The sequence below is a fragment of the Tyto alba genome, unplaced genomic scaffold (genome assembly GCF_018691265.1).
Source record: "Tyto alba isolate M040663 unplaced genomic scaffold, T.alba_DEE_v4.0 Super-Scaffold_27, whole genome shotgun sequence".
NCBI lineage: Eukaryota > Metazoa > Chordata > Aves > Strigiformes > Tytonidae > Tyto > Tyto alba.
In genome coordinates, this window is record NW_024881301.1 from 33352345 (window position 1) to 33371536 (window position 19192).

General features: G+C 35.4%; 1 protein-coding gene across 1 annotated transcript in view; it reads right to left on the bottom strand.

The window, feature by feature from the left end:
* Positions 1-19192, bottom strand: part of ABCA13 (ATP binding cassette subfamily A member 13) — a 198826-nt gene that overhangs the window by 126327 nt on the left and 53307 nt on the right. The window contains exons 24-28 of the mRNA XM_042797875.1: positions 17632-17796; positions 11823-12000; positions 9480-9619; positions 3321-3434; positions 2113-2203 (exon numbers count right to left, since the gene is read on the bottom strand). Coding sequence (XP_042653809.1) covers positions 2113-2203; positions 3321-3434; positions 9480-9619; positions 11823-12000; positions 17632-17796 — 688 coding nt within the window. The remainder of the gene's footprint in view (positions 1-2112; positions 2204-3320; positions 3435-9479; positions 9620-11822; positions 12001-17631; positions 17797-19192) is intronic.

Consider the following 19192-nt stretch of genomic DNA (forward strand, 5'->3'; position numbering starts at 1 on the left):
TCATAAGCCATTCTACTTAAATGATTTCCTGTTTTCACCATCCAAGACTATTAACCATTTCTTACATATTGGCAAATGTCCTTAGCTCTGTCAAAAATCTTGAGAAACACATGCACAGATTTCTGTGATGATGTTGTCTGCAACAGTGAAGATGGACCCAATAACTCTGGAGGTTTTGATATCTACTTAATGAAATATTTTTTGCCTATAACCTATCATGTAGTTCCCAGTGTTAGATCCAAACAAATAAAAAAACCCCCACATCTATTACTCTACTACTATATTAAGACAGCTATGTTTCCAGCAGGCCTTTTGCCTGGACACCATTTGCCATTTTTCTTCATGCAAATGTGTGCAGCTAGTCCTAGCCTTCAAACACAGCCTTCAAATCAAGGCCAGTTTCAGTTAAATCTCCCATCCTGTGTGCAAAAGAAAAGCTGAGAACTTCAGTTCACACCAACAATCACAGCACCAGCTCAGGACAGTAGTACAATTTGAGACTGAGAACACACTGTATCATTTATAAGTTTTCAGGAGGTTCAGTGGATTTTGTCCATCTCCTGATTAGAGGCAGGTACCAAAATCCAATAAAAGCTGCCCTTCAAGTACATTTACCTGGTTTCTTTTAGACTTAATTCTTTGACTGCAGAGCAGACTTAACTTGTATTGCTGTAAAGTCCATTTTTTTCCACTGATGAGAGCCACACAGCCCCTTCATGAGGGCATCTCAGAGCTCATCACTGCCCTCCTCCGACAAATGACTGGAACAGATTTGTGTCTGACTCAGTTATCCTAATACTCACTGATAAGAAACTACACAGATCTGTCCTCTCTACTACTATCCTCCTCTAGGAAGCCACCAGCTTCCTTTGTACATGATGTCACACTGTTTGTTATTGCACTTTATCCCTCTTTTCTCTCTTTCTGGTCCTCAAAATCATGAACTTTTCTTAAATGACATTAGATTCAGCTTTGGTATGGACAGTTCCTTCTGGCACATGTCAGAAACCAGTTTAAATATCATGCTCCTACCCTACTGACAGCAGGGCATATTGAATTTTTTTCAGTTATCCAATTCTTATAAAACCTTTAAGTAACTTAAATTTCCAGCATAATCTTTTCTCTTCTCCTCCTTAAATCCCTGTATACTCAAAATTACTCCTAATAATCCCCATCTCTTCCATTATAAACTGTTCCCCTTGAGCTATCTATCTGGCCCTGGCAGGTATACCCTCTACTCCTGGAGGTCTGGCTGCCAGGGCTCAGTACCAATGCAGAAAGGGTGCAGCCAAGGATGGCAATGACCCTGGGGGACACTGCTGGGCAACACCACGCAGACACCTGAGTCAGGGCCACTCCTTTCCCATCAGAGCTGCACAGAGCTGTGGCTGGGTCTGCCCCAGGCTGCAGCTCCCACCACAAAACAGCCTGGCTGTGGACCTGGCCACAGACATGCTGATCTGGGCCCAGACCCCTATCCACAGGATGATATCCTGGCCTGGTCCCCACATCACCCTCATGGCCTTGCCTGGCCATTCCAGGGCTGGGTCTGACCCTGGTTACTCTCTACTGACCAGAGCCCAACCTTGATGGCCCCTGATTATAAATGTATCTCAGGCTTTTCTGAGGCTCAAGGAGACCACACACAACTAATTCTCAATAAAAGGAAAAAAAAAAAAAATGACGACAGCTTTTGATTAAACACACTGTATTCAATATCATTTTCTATTTTATTCCATTTAAAGTATATGGATTTCCTTCTAAAATTGCTATAAAAAATTACTACTACCTAATGGAACCATGGTTACCAGGTTTACTTCTCCCTTCCTGCCAATTATGAATAGCTCCTAGGTTTATAACTCTCCCATGACAGTTTGCCACTACTAATTTGTTACCAGATTTTTCAAGTCTTTCAATATTTTGAAATACAAATTATCCAGTCACTGAGAAGAAAAAAGACAATTAGAAATTTTTGAGACTATCTCAACAAGAGAATGTAAAGTCTGCTACTTTAGGATAATTTAAGTAGGTAAAACTTCCAATTCCAACTGAATGTACTTCTAAGTTCAAGTCTAATAAAGGTAATCAGTACATATAGTTTTATGTACTTACCATATACTTGCATTTTTTTAAAGAGTTCTTCCATGTCAATATCCAAATTACTTTCTATAAAGTGCTTTATAAAATTGCTTTGCAGTGTCTCCTAAAATAAAAAGTGTTAGATGTCACATCAGGTTTATCTTCTCTAAAGAAATATAAATAATACATAGGTATTCATGTTTAATTCCATTACCAAGATTTCCTGTATTACATTGGAGAAGTCACTTAGCCTCTCCATGTCTTCAGTCTTCTCCTCTTAATGGGTTAACTCTACAGATTTCAAATAAACAGCAGAACATATACTCCCCATTGCTGTATATCCCTGTCCTCCTTTACTTCAAATATTTTAACTGTGAGTCCATTTTAATGTCCTTGCAAGTCTGCAAGACAGAAACCCATTTTCTTTTCCTGCAATACTTTTGGGCTGTTATACTATTAGCCCTGGCAGTAGTGAAATATATATATTTTAAAAACCGACATTTGAGAATTCCTTTTACATTATTTTAACTTCTTTACTTCATTTACCAATTTCTAAGGGGGGGAATGTAGAGGAGGGGAGTGTGGAATTATTAGCTCTACAAGACCATCATGGGATCTGTAAGTCTAATGAATGATTACTAGCATCAGTCCTTAACTGAGTTGAAAAGTAACAGTTCAACTGCTATGTATGGGCCATGACAGGATTTTGCTTATTTTCCTGAAGCGTAACAGCCATGCATGCTTTCACAAGTCAAACTTGGCAAAATTAAATGTTTTTTGGTAAAAAAAAAAAAGGACACAAATATGTAGAATGGGAAAAATCCCAGTAACAATAATGTTCTTTTAATCAATATTTCCCACATCAGTTTTTTCAATCAGTTGCACACATTGTTGGAAAAAGAAAGTGATAAACAAGCAAGTATCAGAAAATATTTGATTTCCTACAAACTTAGGTTTTTTTTAAAATAAGTGTCTAAAGCTTGTAGGTGTATCTACTTCTTTTATTTCCCCTATTGCCTGGTATACTGGACATTGTGAGGTAGTACCACTTTTAAGTACTTTCAACACAGAAGTTTCTCAGTATCACACTGTAGGTTCATAACCTAAAGCTAATCTGTCTCTTTTTCGACTTTTTTTAAACCCGAAGCTAAATAGATGGACAGTTTTACATGTATAGAAGTTCTGTCTAGATCACATAGCAAATAATTGGAAAATAGGAAGTCATCTCACAATTCACCAACCTGCAGTTGTGAGACCTTGAGGACATTTCCACTGGTTTTAAAAACCTCAGACATCTTAAGCCATGTCTCAGAATAAGTCTTCAAGTCTTCCACAAAACCAAAAGTGAAATTAGCCTGGGAAAAATAATACATGGTGACAAATGAATTAAAAACTGTGCATAGTAAATCTTAAGAAACAGTAGAAACTGGCATGTTTCAGAGCTGCAACTCCTTTCCATTTCACTTTAATATTCAGCAGTAAGGATATCCATGTTTTCTTTTTTCTACTTAAGAAATTAAATGTATTTGTTTCAGTCTCTGAATACAAGCAAATCAAAGTCTTCCTGCAGCGTGTATGTTCCCCACCTGAAGTATAATAAAAACCTCTTTATTTTATAATGTCTTTTTCATACAGAGTATCACAGAGGTGCTTCAGAAAGACAGAAAAAAACATACGGTTTGGACATATTCAAAAGAAAGCCTTTGCATACCTTGTGGGTCTTTTATTCAAACTACTTTGAGTATATAGTAAAAGTGAAAGTTGGAAGCACAGTCTGGACAATAAATTCAACTTACAAATCAATCTATTTCAAAGTACTCTCACAGAGGATGACTTGAATATAGCAAAATATTCTCTGTCCCAGTCAAACATAAGCTACAATTTCTCTCTTAGCCACTAGCAACCAACCATAATTTTTTTTACAGCCTGTTTTAAAAAGATCACAAGCGTACTCAAGATTAGAAAGTATTGCAGTATCTTTTTGTTTAAATTGGTGTTATCAGTCACAGAAGTGCATTTAAGAACAATCCAGCACTATTATTATGGTAGAGATCATGACATTTCCCATCAAGGGTGTCTGCAATGAGTTGCAAACTCCAATTTGGGACTACACTTTTTGCAACCATACCTATTGAAAGCACACAAATTTTGCCATAGTGTTTTCAAATGCCTTTTGCAAAATCCCACTCCTAACACAACATGGGAAAAAAAATCTGTGGTGGTTTTTTTTTCCCATTTGCAGCACAGAAGGCCCCAAAGAAACTGCTGCAGTTAATTTCATTTTCCTGAAAAAATTTCTGCATTTTTTATGAGATTCCCCATTCCACTTTCAAATAAATATAAAACTAAAGTTTCATGTCAAATCAGCTAAACAAGTTCTTTTGTTAACAAGCAACACAGAAATCTCATAGACTGAAATCCCAGGCCCGAATATCAGGATCATGTAACCTACTGCACAGGCATGATGGTGACAAGCTGAGGGAGACCAGAAAGGGTTGCAAGGGTAGCAAACAGCCAAAATGGGAGACTGCTATATCTCCAGTACAGAGCAAACACAGGTCACACTGGAACGCAAGGAAATCAGATTTTCAGACATCATTAGAAATTTTTATACCAAGATGCTTGTGCTTCTTAGTGCTTCTTGACTTGACTCTGAACAGCATAAAAGATTTATTTATTTTTGCTGAAGTCACTTACAAAGAACTACAGTAATCATGATGTGCTTGTATTCAACCTCCTTATACAAACAACAACAAAAAAATTACTGCAGCAGCATGGATTTTGGGGAAAGATGAACTTTATAAAATGTAGAAGCTTATTTAAAATAAAATAAAAACAGCAAAGGGGTAAGATATGTACAGAAGGTACAGAGACTATATAATGCAGCGTAGAATAAACTGGACAAATATATATTGCCTATCGAAAAAGGATTTGAGAAAGACCATATGCATGCACACACACACACACACTACACAGCAAAAAGCTGTTAGAAAACATCCTTTAAAAAAATCCAAATCTGAGTAAGCAAACAAGAAAAGCTAGGAAAAAAAAGGTATTGTTTAAAAGTTTTCTGCTTTCTCATTCAACACAATGGACCTTTGGGAAATTCCTGTGTCAGAAGCCTTTAAGTGGAGAACACTTTAGAAAATCTGTCTCAAATTGAAGCAGCATTAAAAAAAAAATAAAAATAAAAAGTCATATAATTTAATAAAATTAACTATAAGTAGTTTCCAGGACAAGATAACATCCAGCCAAGAATTCTAAGAGTGCTCAAGGATTAAATATTTGAAATACTCACTGTAGTGTAACCTCCCGATTAAAATTCCCTTGTTATCAGGGAACTGGAAAATAACAAATGCAATGCTATTTATAAAAAAGATGCTAGGGAAACCAGAGGAGTACAGACTAATAATTCTAAAACCTGTACTAAGAAAATTTTAGTTTTGTTGTAATAATAATAAAAATTAATTACAATAAAGAGTACTAGTGGAAATAGAGACTAGAAATAAATACAGTTGGGAGATATAAACACAAGATTTTAAAAAATAAGTTTCCTTAGTTGAAGAAAAAACAGTTCTCTTCTTCTTAATCAGTGAAAATCCATTAAAATACATATTCTTTGTAACACCTAGGCTGGGTATTGCCTTTGATTAAAATTAGAGTCTTCAATATCTACTATGGTCCTGCCTGGATTAAATGTGTCTAACCCTCTGTCCTGGGTTTGAGTGAGTGGTGGGTTTTTTTGGTATCAGGGGAGGGGGTTATAGGGGCTGCCCCCTGTGAGAAGCTTCTCGAAGCTCCCCCAGCTCCAAGTCAGCTCCTCCTCTGCACCAAAACTGAGCCCATCAGCTGCACCTCTGCGAGAATGTATTTAAGAAGGGACAAGGTGAGGAGGAGTCGGACTTGTGAGGAGGAGTTGCTGCAGCTGCATGAACACCAAGGTCAGTGGAGGAACAGAGGAAGAAAAGAGGAGGGAGGTGTGCCAGAGCAGAGACCCCGCTGTGTCCTGTGGATTGATGGCAGTGCACACCCTCCTTGCCACCCATGGAGGTCTACAGTGGAGCAGACACTGATTTATGGCCTGTGGGGGGCCTCAAATGGACAAGTAAGGTTTTTACACCAAAAGTGGGTTGCGATCCTGTGGGAAGAAGCACCCCTCACTGTTGTAGTGGGAGGATTGTAACATGTGGGAGTATCCCACGCTGGAGCAGCTCAGGAAGGGCTGCAGCCCGTGGGAGGGACTCCAAGTTGGAGAAAGTTGGTGACCCACAACAGAGCAGTGTGGGGAATGCTGCAGCCTGTGGGAGGGACTCATGTCGGAGAAAGTTTGTGGAGGACTGTCTCCTGTGAGAGGAGAACCACACTGGAGAAGGGGGAACAAATTCCAGAAGCTCCCCCCACCGAAGATGGCAGAAGCGGAAGCGCTGACTGCACCCCCCATTCCCTGCCCCTGCGCTGCTGGGGGAGGAGGTAGAGATATCGGGAGCAGAACTGAGCCTGGGAAGAAGGGAGGGGTTGGGGGAAGGTGTTCTCAAGATGTGGCAATGCTTCTCACTGTCCTACTCTGTTATGTGTTGTTAGTGTCTGTAATAAATCTATGTTCTTTTTTTTCTTCCCCTGATGAGTCTGCCTTTTGCCCATGACCATAATGGGTGATTTATCCCTCCCTGTCCTATCTCAGTTCCTGAGCCCTTGTTTATTTTCTCCTTCTCAGCACTAGGGGAGCAGGCGGGAGTGAGTGTCTGTGTGGTGCTCAGTTGCTCTCTGAGTTCAAACCATGACAGCCTCTTCCTCATGTAAGAATAAATAAAAATAGTATTTTGAGTTTATAGAACTGCTTTGATAATGACATCTTTTAACAGAATGACAAGTCAAGTGTGCTTCTGACAAGCCAGACAGGATATGTAAGTTTAGAATAAGAACTTACTCCACTCATTATCAATTTTTCTAATTATGCTAGGAAATAAGGTAGAAAACTGAAATTAATGACTTTGCTAGACTAGTATTCTTTCTTTCATTTCTTAATTGTCTTGCTACATTTATATTTTCTATATAGATGTATTTGTGTATAAACATTTTTTCTGACTCTTCCAATTACAAAGAAATAGCACAAAGTTTTCCTAATGTCATTGCCTAGATATAAGATAATCTCTGAAACTCTTTTGAAATAAGAAATACTTTCATAAGATCAGTTTATCAGTGGCAAAAGTTCAGTTGTGAAAGCAAGGATCAAAGACATCATACGTGGTCTTTGAACTCCTGGATGCCAGTTGTCACTGAACTTTTTTGCTCTCAGCACTGCAGCCTGTATCTGTGATGGTCACTATTATTTTACACATTAGAATTGTTGACTTCTCAGAAGGTAAAACAAGCAACCTCACAATTTATCTAAGAATAGTTAGTTACAGAGTCTTGACACAAAACAGTCCATGTGAAAAATTTACAGAACATATCTTAGTACACAAATATCAGTGTTCTTTTTAGCTTTGATCATCTACCTTTTTCTTCTAGGAAATAGCTTCCGTGTGGTTCATAGTCTAAAGGAAATTAGAAATTCTACTCCAATTTTAGTAGGCTGTGTAAGGGCTACAGGGTTGGATTTTAATGGCTGCATTCAATGTACCTAGGACAATATTTTGCATTTAAGTTTTGTTTCTATTCAACAAATATATGATAGGCTTCTGTAACAAAACAAAAAAAATGTTGAAGAAACTTTCCTACTATTTTCATATTTGTACATAAACAGATATGCAACCATAATTGCTTGTTAGGTCTATGGGTTTGGGGGAAGAGTGAGTGTGTATCCACACAGATGCCTGAATAAGATGATGGAACTTTTGTGAGCCTGAGAATACATAATGAGAATGTAAGATTGTGCTAGAGGCATATACCACAATCTTTGTATTGTTCCAGAGTATTAAAAAAAAAAAAAAAAAACACTAAAAAAACCCACCAAAACTAAAGCATAACAAATCAAAACAAAAAACACCAGAGAACATAAGCAAATTTCATTCTGAACTCTATTACTCAGTCTTGATTTCACTAAAAGATCTATAGGAAACACAACATATGTCAGGAGATTTATCTTTCTTACAGATGATTTTAAGAATGTGGTTTTGGCAAGATAATTGGCAAAGTAATGTGGAAATATCTTAAGTGCATTATTCTAAATGTCATTGTAACATAGAACTTAATTATGTATTCAAAAAAATTTGGAATTTTTATCATTTCTTACAACACAGTCTTTATAAAATTTCTATATATAAACATGAAGGGTAGCTTAATTTTTAGCTGACTAAAAATTTAAAATTGATTGTACTCCAGAAAGATGGTTTGTTGCCCAAATTCAGTTATTTGACTGTAAAATTGCTGAAACCTTATTTCCAATTCTCAGCAGAAATTACAGTTACCTAGTATCTGCTTTCTAATATGTGCTTTTGGCTTACTTTTTTTTACTATCTTTTTAGAGCAGAAGTCAGAATACATGATGTACTCCATTTACATGGAAAATAGTTATTATTACATTTGAAGTTACTACAGTCTTTCTGTGTACAACTTCAAGCAATAACTCTTTTTTCCAGATATTAAATTAACCTACATTACTATTCCTGCAATAAGTAATATTCCAGGGTAAAAATCACATGTTTGAAAGGTAAATGCAAAATATGCACAGAACTCTAATGTGTACTTAAAATAAGTCATCATCCCTCTTCTTACAGAAGGGCCTCAAAGCTAGTTATGAGCAAACATGTCTTTGTAGATCATCGTGCTCAAGAGCACCTATCATACCAAAACTGCAGAGACAGTAAAACTGTTGAATAATATCAAGTCATCAGCATCGACCCATATGGCAGCTCAGCTACTATTGATCATTTATACCACCAGTGTTAGAAACATAATCAGGAAAGATGCACTGCAGGTTGGTGATTTGTTTTTTTTTAAAAAAGCAGCTCAGGGACTCCCTCATAGCAGGCTTTCATTCCTGCGGTGCCCCTTTGCCACAGTTCCGTATGCCACCCCGTTAGAGTTCCCATCATAAGAAAATGTTGAGGACAAAAGTTCGCTTCGAATACATATATCTTACACTTTGATACAGCATGATTCACATGACTCTTCTGCTAATGTGTTCTTTTTAATCTTTCTATACAAGGTATGAGGGACTTTGAACAAAATTCTGCTTTTCACACTGAGCAGAAATGACTGTAACAAGTAGGATAAAAGTTAAGAGAAATATTAAACTTAAAGTGGGAACAAGGTGAGAACTCAGGGGACAGGGCAGATCTAGTTTTCGAAAGACAATTATCCAATTGCTTCTACCTACCCTGAAAGAAGTGGACCTTTAAAATGAAGTATGAAGACAAAAATCAATAAACAGAAATAGTGTTTCTTTTGATACTCACCTTCTCCATGACGAGATCAATTATGTTGATGTTTGAATTGTACAGTATTTTCCCATGTAATAAAGGTTTCAGGAAAGTCCATAGCAAAGCCCCGTTAGAAGACTGCAAAATCTCCTGATAAAGCTTCAAGCAAAATGGAGCTGCAAAGACAAAGACAGACTCACATTTAAGACAGACAACACAGCTGAGGTTGCATTTTTTTTTTTTTTAATTCAAAGAAAATCTTGAGTCTTAATTTAAGATCTGCCACAGCCATGCCAAATACCATCCAACTGCCACTAAGCAATCACTACAGGTCCCTGAATAGAAATTGTTTAACCACAGTCTATGACAGTCCTGAGGATGCACAACTCTAAACATTAGGCAAGAAAAAAAGAATCAGAATCCAAAGAGATTCTCACATTCGTGAAAAGCAGCCTGTGAACCCCATCTATCCTAAAAGTTACATTAGTGCATTTTACAGTGGAAAGACACATGCAAAACCTCTGCCCACATAATGAATGTTGAGGGAAGAGTCATCTTAAAAAAAAACACTCACTCCACAACCTCACTTGTTCTGTAACTTTCTATTCTTATCTAAGAAAGAAGTAGTAATACACAAATTTCTTTACAAATAGAGACTTCTTTATTTGTATAATTTCTAAGAACCCAGCAAAAATACAGGAAAAAAAAAAATGGCATGATATTTAACTTCTTGATTTGAAAAATCTAATGAATAAATTTTTCCATTCCTTAACCAAAAAAAAATGTTCCTACATCAGATGAGGCTATTAATGCATTAGGATTCTTTCAGAACCTTCAGAACTAGGATGGAAGGAATAGCTTCCAAAATATCCCATGTCACTTTGCACTCAAGTAAAGGTGATGAGTTTGCTGTGAGAAACATTTAGATTTTTATGCCCAGTTCATGTGTTTTGGACTTTTTTATTATTTTTTATGAGTGGATTTAGAAATATCCCATTTCCAGTGCTGTGAGGAAATATTAAATAATGTCATTAACTACTCAAGGAAGACAAATTATTGTACATAATGGAAAATTAGGCCAAAAACATTTAAAATCATGACGAAAGTTAAAGAAACAAGTGTCAGAAAGATATCATTAAGAACATCCAGTTCTTCATCCAAATTTTTTGCTATCTTCAAGGAAACAATCATTACTAAACACAACCATTGCTAAATGATAGCAAAGAATGAAGAGGCTCCAAGCTGGCCAGTCAGAAACATCAATATGCTAAAGACAGAAGACTTACTACTCTGTGTTTGCTTTGATTTTCAGAAAGTCATTGGCAAGTTTCCAGTACATACATACATACAAGTTAATTACTGTGAAGGAGTACAAATCAAGTTTCTGTGGCCTCGTTCAATTTTTTTTTATTTTAATTTTCCATTGCCTCATTTACCAATTTGTAAAATATGGGAAACAGTATTAATTCACTCATAGGAATGGTGGAACTAACTGATGCTTTAAAGATATTTCAAGGTCCCAAGGTAAAATGTCTTACAACATTCCAGAGTTGTGACAATATTTAAAAAAAAAAAAAAAAAAAATCAAGAGACAGATAGTGCTTCTAGACTAAACATCTTTGAAAGAGACTAAGACCCAAACAATCTCTCTAATGAGCCATCCTGCTAACTCCATTCTTCAAATAGGAAAGAAAAGCAGAGCTGCCTTTCTGCTATCCCTCCCAGGGGTCTCAGCCAAGCCAGAGTCAGTTTCTCGCTGTAGTAACTGATGATAGAGCCATGATTCAGTCACAGATTCTTTCCTAGTGATACTCTATCACTGTACTTTTCTCTTGCACAGGGCCCCTGAGGCCATAACAAGGTCATTAACAATATGAAGTTTAATCATCGTAAGTCAAATGTATATTGAGGAAAGGGAGCAAAAGTGAAATTATGTAAGAGCTAAGAGATTTTCTGGGCACTTGATAAAGAGAATAGGAATAACTATTAAAAAACTTATCTGGATGGCTTGCATATTTTACTGCACAATAATACATCAGCTTTGTGTTCACAGAAGAAAAGTATGCAGCAATAAATTTTTAATCTTCTATCTCAAAGATATATTTTTAATACCAAGTGCTCTAAAAATTCTCATAAATATGTCTCTAAGACAGGAATATTCTTAGTTATTATTTGCAAAGATAGAAAACAATCAGAATTACTTGTGTCTTATCTACAATTATCTTGTAGCTGTAAAACTTTTATTGATCGACCCCTGTTTTCAGGATTATAGTGTCAACTGAGATGTCAGCTGGTATATAAACATTTCCATTTAAGAGGGAAAAACACTTTTAAAGCTTGAATGCATACATACAACTTGTGATTGATAGTTTTTCTTACTTGAGTCTTCAGGAATGCCATACTTGGCCATATTGCCCTCAAAGAGTCCCATGATTCTGGGCATGTCAACGAACAGGTTTGCATTGCTGAAAAATGAAGATTCTTCTTTACACACTGCCTTGATTACAGACTCCAGGGATCCAACAGCTGAACTTCTGAACTGCCCACCTTGCAAGAACTAGAACAAACAAACAGACATACAGATGAATCAAAGTTGCTTTTAGTAGCTTCAGGGAGTATCCCTGGTGTTCTCTCAATATTGGCATCCAAGGATATTGACAAAATTAGACTGTTGAAACTGCCTACAAGAATGAAGACCTGCTGTGCTCTTTTCTGTTCTCCTGATAACCTTTATCATGGCGGGGGAAAAAAAAGGGTAATGCAGTTTTAATTGCCAGGATACTTGATGAAAGACAGTAGTATAATGTACTACATTAAAATGAAAAATGTTGTATATTGGTTATGCAGAAAAGGAATGAAAATATTAAGATAACTGGACTACAGATTCCATAATTACAATGTCAGTTTTCACAAAGTCTGTTCTTCTGGTTGATTACTCCTGTGTCATAAAGAAAGCAGAAACAACCAAAAACATTTTGCATATGAATGTTTGCAGTTGAAAATGGTTGCTAAGAAGAAAAAATACATTCAAGTGCATGTGCCCTAAAAGTCTATTTTTTAAGTGCATCTTTTAACTTGATAGATGTCCTGCTAGTTTTCCACATCTTGAGTCACACTAACATTTATTATTGTCATTTGCTCATGACTAGCAACATCTAATGAGGAGAGCAATCTGACTGCTTCTATGACTTAAGTACCATCATTCACTGCATTTCATCAAAATAAAAAATAAAACCAGCTTCATCTGTGCAGCTTCATTTTTCAAATAACATCCTCAGTTGTAACTGGTATCTCATTGAAGGCTGTACAGGTGCATGGTTCTAGGAGAGGATGCAACTTCAAGGCAACCTGCTCATAGAGTATAACTGAAGGATGCATTGGCCTGCCCAGTACTCATTACTGTTGCAAATGCTTTTCAAGAAAAACATAACTAGACTATCAGATATAATTTGAAGACTGTTCAACTGGCAAATAGGAAAAAAAAGACTGTGATATATCAACCAAACATTTGAAATAAATTATCATTTTATCATTGGAATTTATTTTTTTAAAACAGAGGAGTCAGCTTTCAAAATAGTATAGCACTTTCCATGAAGAATAAATCACAGACAGTTTAGAGGTAGTGCTGTTAGTAACAGTTTATCCTGATCAATGCATTTTCTGAAGTGCCAGGTGCTTCTTTAGTAATCCTGGAGGAATATTAGAAAGTGTTATTTAAAACTCAGTGATGGCTGCTCCCAAAATCTGACTTTTTGCATACAGTTTCAGCATATAGCATAGTAAATAAATAATATGCAGATTACATGATAATATCATCTACATGGTCTTGAATTAATCTGATGGCATGGACTGTACTGGAGGAATAGACTTTATTTATGCACAATGATGAATAAAAGTGGTTTTGAATCCTTATTAGTGACTATTTGCACTAGAAGGATAAATGAGGCTTATTTCAGTCAAAGAGCAAAACTTGCTAATTAATTCCAGTTCCAATCAAAATAACTTGAAAATCAAGTAATGAATATTTATGCAGTAAGCTGCTACCAACAGACTGAATCTACTTACTCAATATCCATTGACTCAATAAGATATGTTTCCTAAAATTTGGCATTTATAAAGTGGGGGAACTATATAGGATGGATGTTCACCAAATATCTTTGATCCAGTTGTTCTAGTTTAAACTAAATGAAGTAAGTCTGTAATCAAGGCTGATGAATCCAAGCAAGCAGCCTCCTACAAAGTAATCAGTCAAGGCAGTTGCTCCAACAAATTCATGGAAGAGGAAGGCTGGAACTGAAGATTTAAAAGCTATCTTGACCTAGATTCTCAAATGGAAAAAACTCATAGCATAGGGGTTTCTGACCTAATTGGACAGCTGTATGCTTAAAAAATATATATATTATGAAGAAAAACAAATTCACATGGAATAAAAATATCAGCTGTTTAACAAAAGAAACCTAAAAGTCAATCTAAGTTACAGCCTGAACATAAAACTGAAATAAATTCAGAATCATTACATTGAGAGGAAAAAAATTAAAAAGCTGTTTTGCTGGAAAACTACAGGGAGGTTAAAGACAATCCAAAATTGATGAAAACAAAAGGCTAAAGGAAACAAATGAAGAGAAATAGATATTCCCATTTCTGGGTAGAGCCATAAACAAAACAAAGTATTTATTGTACTGAAATTGACAGAATCAGAGGGAAAAATGGCAAAATTGCTGATTCGGCTAAATTATTTTTCAGGCACCTATCAAATTTAGATGGCAATATTTGAATGAAAAGTAGAAAGTCATCTATACTCAAGAATGAGTAACATAATTCTCCAGGAAATAATAGATATCTGTTTGTGATGATTAATAGGGCAAGATATACAGTAAATTTTAAAGCGGAGAGCAGTTAAAGACAAAAAGTATGTGAGAAGTAGAATCTAATGCATTATCAGATTATCATTCCAGACCAATACAACATATTTATTCAGGAAAGCAAGTGCTTTTTCCCGAAAAAGACATATGCTGTCTCTAAACTGGGTGAATTCAAATTAAAGTCCTTGTCCTAGAAAATATTAATCAGCATTAATCCAATGACTATGTGGTGAGCAAAACATGGTGTTAAGAAAATATTGCAGGGATCCTGTTAAAAGGAAAGAAGACACTGAATCACAGAGAAGTGACTAGTGTTATTCCTGTGAGATTGATTTCATGTCCACTGTGAATTTTTTTGGCCTGAAAGAAGAAAATTACTGAAATTTGCCTACAATTTAATACCAGAAGGCATTACAGGAGAAAAGGAGATCAGAATGCAATATGGAAAGAAGTAAGTTACCTAATTTAAAGTAAATTGAATAGAAAGATAGCCAGTGCAAAACATATTTATCAACTGAAAGCATGAGATGCTGTTATAAAATGGAGCTTACCTGGGTATATCATTTGATTTTTGATCGAGTAAGAGACAAAAATGTATGCAGCTTATGAAAAAGGTGAATGCAAGATTAAGAAAGTCATTTTAGTAAGTATGGACATGAATGAGCAGAAATATAATAATAATTCAGCCATAATTCCCCTCAAAGACTGTACACATTTCTTGTCCGCAATATTCAAGATTAGCATTAACACAGCATGCAAAGATGGCACTAGGATGTCTGAGGCAACTGAGAGACTGCTATGAAAGAAAAAACCTGAAACAAACAAAAGAAATACTAGATTAAATCTATTTAACCTATCAATACAGAGAAGGACTACGACTGGCCTTCCACAAGCAAATGGGCAAGTCAGAAAAGTTATAAAAGCTACAGAATTTTTTGATCAAGAGTAAGCATACTAACCATGGATAAATTTAAGTCAGAATTTTATACATTTATAACAAAGAAAAGCTTTTCTGTAATGATAGCTTTAACAGAGAACTTAAGTTAGTGGAGAAATTACAGGATAAAGCCACCTTTCACAACTGATATCATTCAGTAACTCAGAAAGTCCCCTCCAGTTTATCTATTCACAAGTGACAAACATACTGAAAATTAGGAATGGAAATATAAGCGAATAATTTCAAACAGCAAAGAAGCAAGAAAAAATCATGATCGAAATCAGCAGTTTTTCCTCAGGAAATCATCCATTCACTCAGTGTTGTTAACAGTAGAATGTGGCTTTGTATTCCAATTACTACTGACTGATAGACATGGAGGTTTTACATCATCTTTTATTACACAGTGTGTAGCATACCAATTCAACTTCACATTTTACAGATATTTTAAAGGTATTCCTTGCTTTTCATTTTGTCTTTCAGACAAAAATCTACGTGCATAATTGACAATTACTTTATTATCTCTTTTATTATAGAGGTAATTAAAACCAACTTCAAAATAACTTTCTCAGTTATAAGCTAATGAAAGAGACAATCTGTCTTATTCTGTGCTAAAGGTCCACATATTTTTTCTTTAAAGAGCTTTACATACTTTATATTATAAACTTCCTAGGGCACTGAGCTACTTTGGTGTTGGTTATCATGAAAATAAAAATCCAGAAGGATGGACTCTTGGAAACAGAAGAAAATATTTAGTGAGGAAAGTGTATAAGCAATAAATGCACTTTAGTAGCACATTTATTCATTAGCACAAGTTTGGCCACTATAGAAAAGAAGCAAACAAAATAATCTATAATTAAAGCTATTATTGGAAAGTAGGAAAAAAAATCAGTTAAAACTGAAAAGGATACTTAAAAATCAACAACTGTTACTAGTCTACAAAACAAGAAAAAAAATAGGGAGATGGAAGAGCCCTTCAAAACATCAAACATTTCATTTATTAACAAAAGAAATTGACACAGGTTTTTTTTTAATGGTCCATAAACTATGAGGTGACAAAAAAAAACAGCAGTTTCTCAAGAAAAAAAGAATTAACAAAACTAAGAAAATAAATAGTGTCAGAAAAAGTGACCAAAAAAAAAAAAAAAAGTAAGATATAAAAAGAAATAAAGATTCCAAGGTTAAATCTATGCCATATAACTGGATAATATGTATTGCCATAGAGCAAAGATTGAAACTGTGACCAGATGGCCCCCTGCTGTTTGATTTGTTCCTTTACAAACCTTTTAAAACGGGACTTTTTGAGGGATTCTTCTATCAAACAAGTAACTTAGAGATTTCACTCCAAAAAGAACACTTCATTTGTTCAAATGAAAGTCTAAAACAAACAGAACTAGTTTAAGGAAAGCAGAAAAGGTGTAAGCTGATGAAAGCCACCTTTCATTGTGTCAGCCAAAGAGCTACCCAAAGAGGAATGGCTCAAAACCAGAACGAATATACACAGAGCTGCATTTTACAACGTGCCTCTTTGTCACACAGATTAGAAGATCTTGAGAAAGATTCATATCACTAGGGAAAACAGTATTTAAGGCAGTGTTTATTCTGTACTGTAATCACAAACCAGTGTCCACTGTTTACCACAGAGAGATCATTTAGAAGTTGCAATTTTAGAACCAGATTCAATCTTAAACTTTCCACACAGAACAGCAAATCCAGAATGAAATTCCATAGGGATCAGCAGATCTACTTATGGAATTGGACCCTGCTTAGAAACAGAAACCTTTTTTCTGATTTAACTAACACTAGAGCCACCACTTTGCTAGCTGTATAGACACACACACAGCAACTGCCCTTAAAGGCAGGAACAAAACAAATACCCTCACTCACACATCATGCCACTTCTTTTTAAATGTCAAACAGAACTATCACACAAAAACCTTAAGTGACACCAACAGAAACCTATGGCAGACAGAACTGTACATGTTATCTTGAAATCTTATCCTCTAAAAGAGCAAAGCTATTTATTGTAAATAAACTAATAGTCTGCTCATAAAAAAAAAAAAAAAAAAAAATTACAGCATTAGCAGAAAAGTCATGGCTATCTCCAAATCACAGATAATACATGTAGCCTAACACTATATTAACTTAGGTTATGATCTCATAAGTTAACAAAAAAAGAGATGACAGAAACAACACATTGATAGTTTCAAAAAATATCAGAGTACTTGAAAGAAACCACATAAATCTTCTTAGCGTCTATGGACTCTCTTCTCTCTAAACTACCAACTTTCTAGGACACAATTTCTATTAGTATTCCTCCTTACTAAGCACATGTCCCTAACAAAGCACCTCAAATGGGAATTAAGTTTGTATACTGAAATCATACACATACCTGCTGCAATGCAGAGATGTCAAGCATACCAATATTTTGAATTCCTTGGAGGAACATTGGAATGTTTTCCATTACATGGTGGGCTTTATTGAGAAGAGAGCTGATACTAGAAACCACATCCAGTAGCATGTTCAGTACATTGCCTATCTCAGATGGAATCTTAATCTTGGAAAAGAAGGAAAACTCACAGTAAATTCCAATCAGAAACAAACCTTCCAATGAAAGAATTATTGAGTCTTTTTATAAAACTGATTATACCGTGTTCCTGAAAAACATGTTTAACAAAACTCTCTTTAGTGTAACTCCCCAGTTACTCGCAAATTCAGCTAAAGAAAAATTGTCTGATAATGCCGAAACTGGCCTATGACAAATCAGGAATTAAAATCCAGAGAACATGTTTATACCTACCAAAATGAAGATCTCCTATCCAAGATGCTAATGGGATCTGCAACATTCTGCCTCCTTGGGATTCAGTGTAAATGAGAGCATTTCCTTCAACAGGTTCAAGATGCTCGATGCAACAGTTTAATATTTTAAAAATAATTCATAAATTAAATTAAATCTAGCAACCACTATAGTTGCTTTAGGAATCACATTAGACAACAAACTTTCCTGTCACACTGTTCCTCCCTTTGCATTTTTCATATGCACTGCCTAAACTAACTGCGCATTTCATTCTCTCAGCTAAAGGTCCATTCATTGTTTGCTGTTTCCACCATGCAAGTTTTGGCACTATGAATTTTCTATTTCATTAGCTTTTATAGGTTATTTAGATGATACAGTAATACAGACTGATTCATTGTGACCTGCCTGTGAATGATAATAAAAACAGTATAATCTCATTATATACTTTCAGCTGCTTCCTCTGATTATCTTTATTTTATCCACCTTTATTTGACTTCTTACTACAATAAAGTCTGTGCTTAGTTTTCTTCTCAGCCTTCACCTGCTTTTATGCTTTAAAACTAAAAAACCTGTAGAAAAAAAATAAATCTCATTCGGTCAAAAAATTAGCAAAACTTCCATAAATGTTTAGGATGAGCTGACAGTATTTTCTATTTTTTGCTAGGAATTCATTATGTTTCAGTAAGATTCAGTAGAAAAACCCATCAGAATAAAAACTGGGGGTTTTTTCCTTTTTTTTTTTTTTTACCCTCTAGGTTGGCAGGTAATAAAGAAAGTAGAAATCTTTTCTTTTCTCTCTGGTATCTTATCCTATTCTGAGAAATTGCCTTGTTTCTAAAAGTGTGTGGTTAACCTGTTTAACTGCGCATGCAGCATCCTAAGTATAATCCTGCATCTATGGCTTTAGAACAAAATATTCTTCCTCCTAATGTTATAACTATTTTTCAACTATTTATACTTAATAACATTTTATGTTCTGTCAAGCAATTACCTCAAAAGAACTGAAATAAATGTCCATTAACTAGCAGAAGTCCCATTCAATAATTTTGCTGTTACAAGTAAAATTATCTCACTGAACACCCATGTTAGATCCCAGATTATCTACAGTTGTGCAAATAATACAGTTTTGTTACATTTTCTATACCTGCATCCCCTT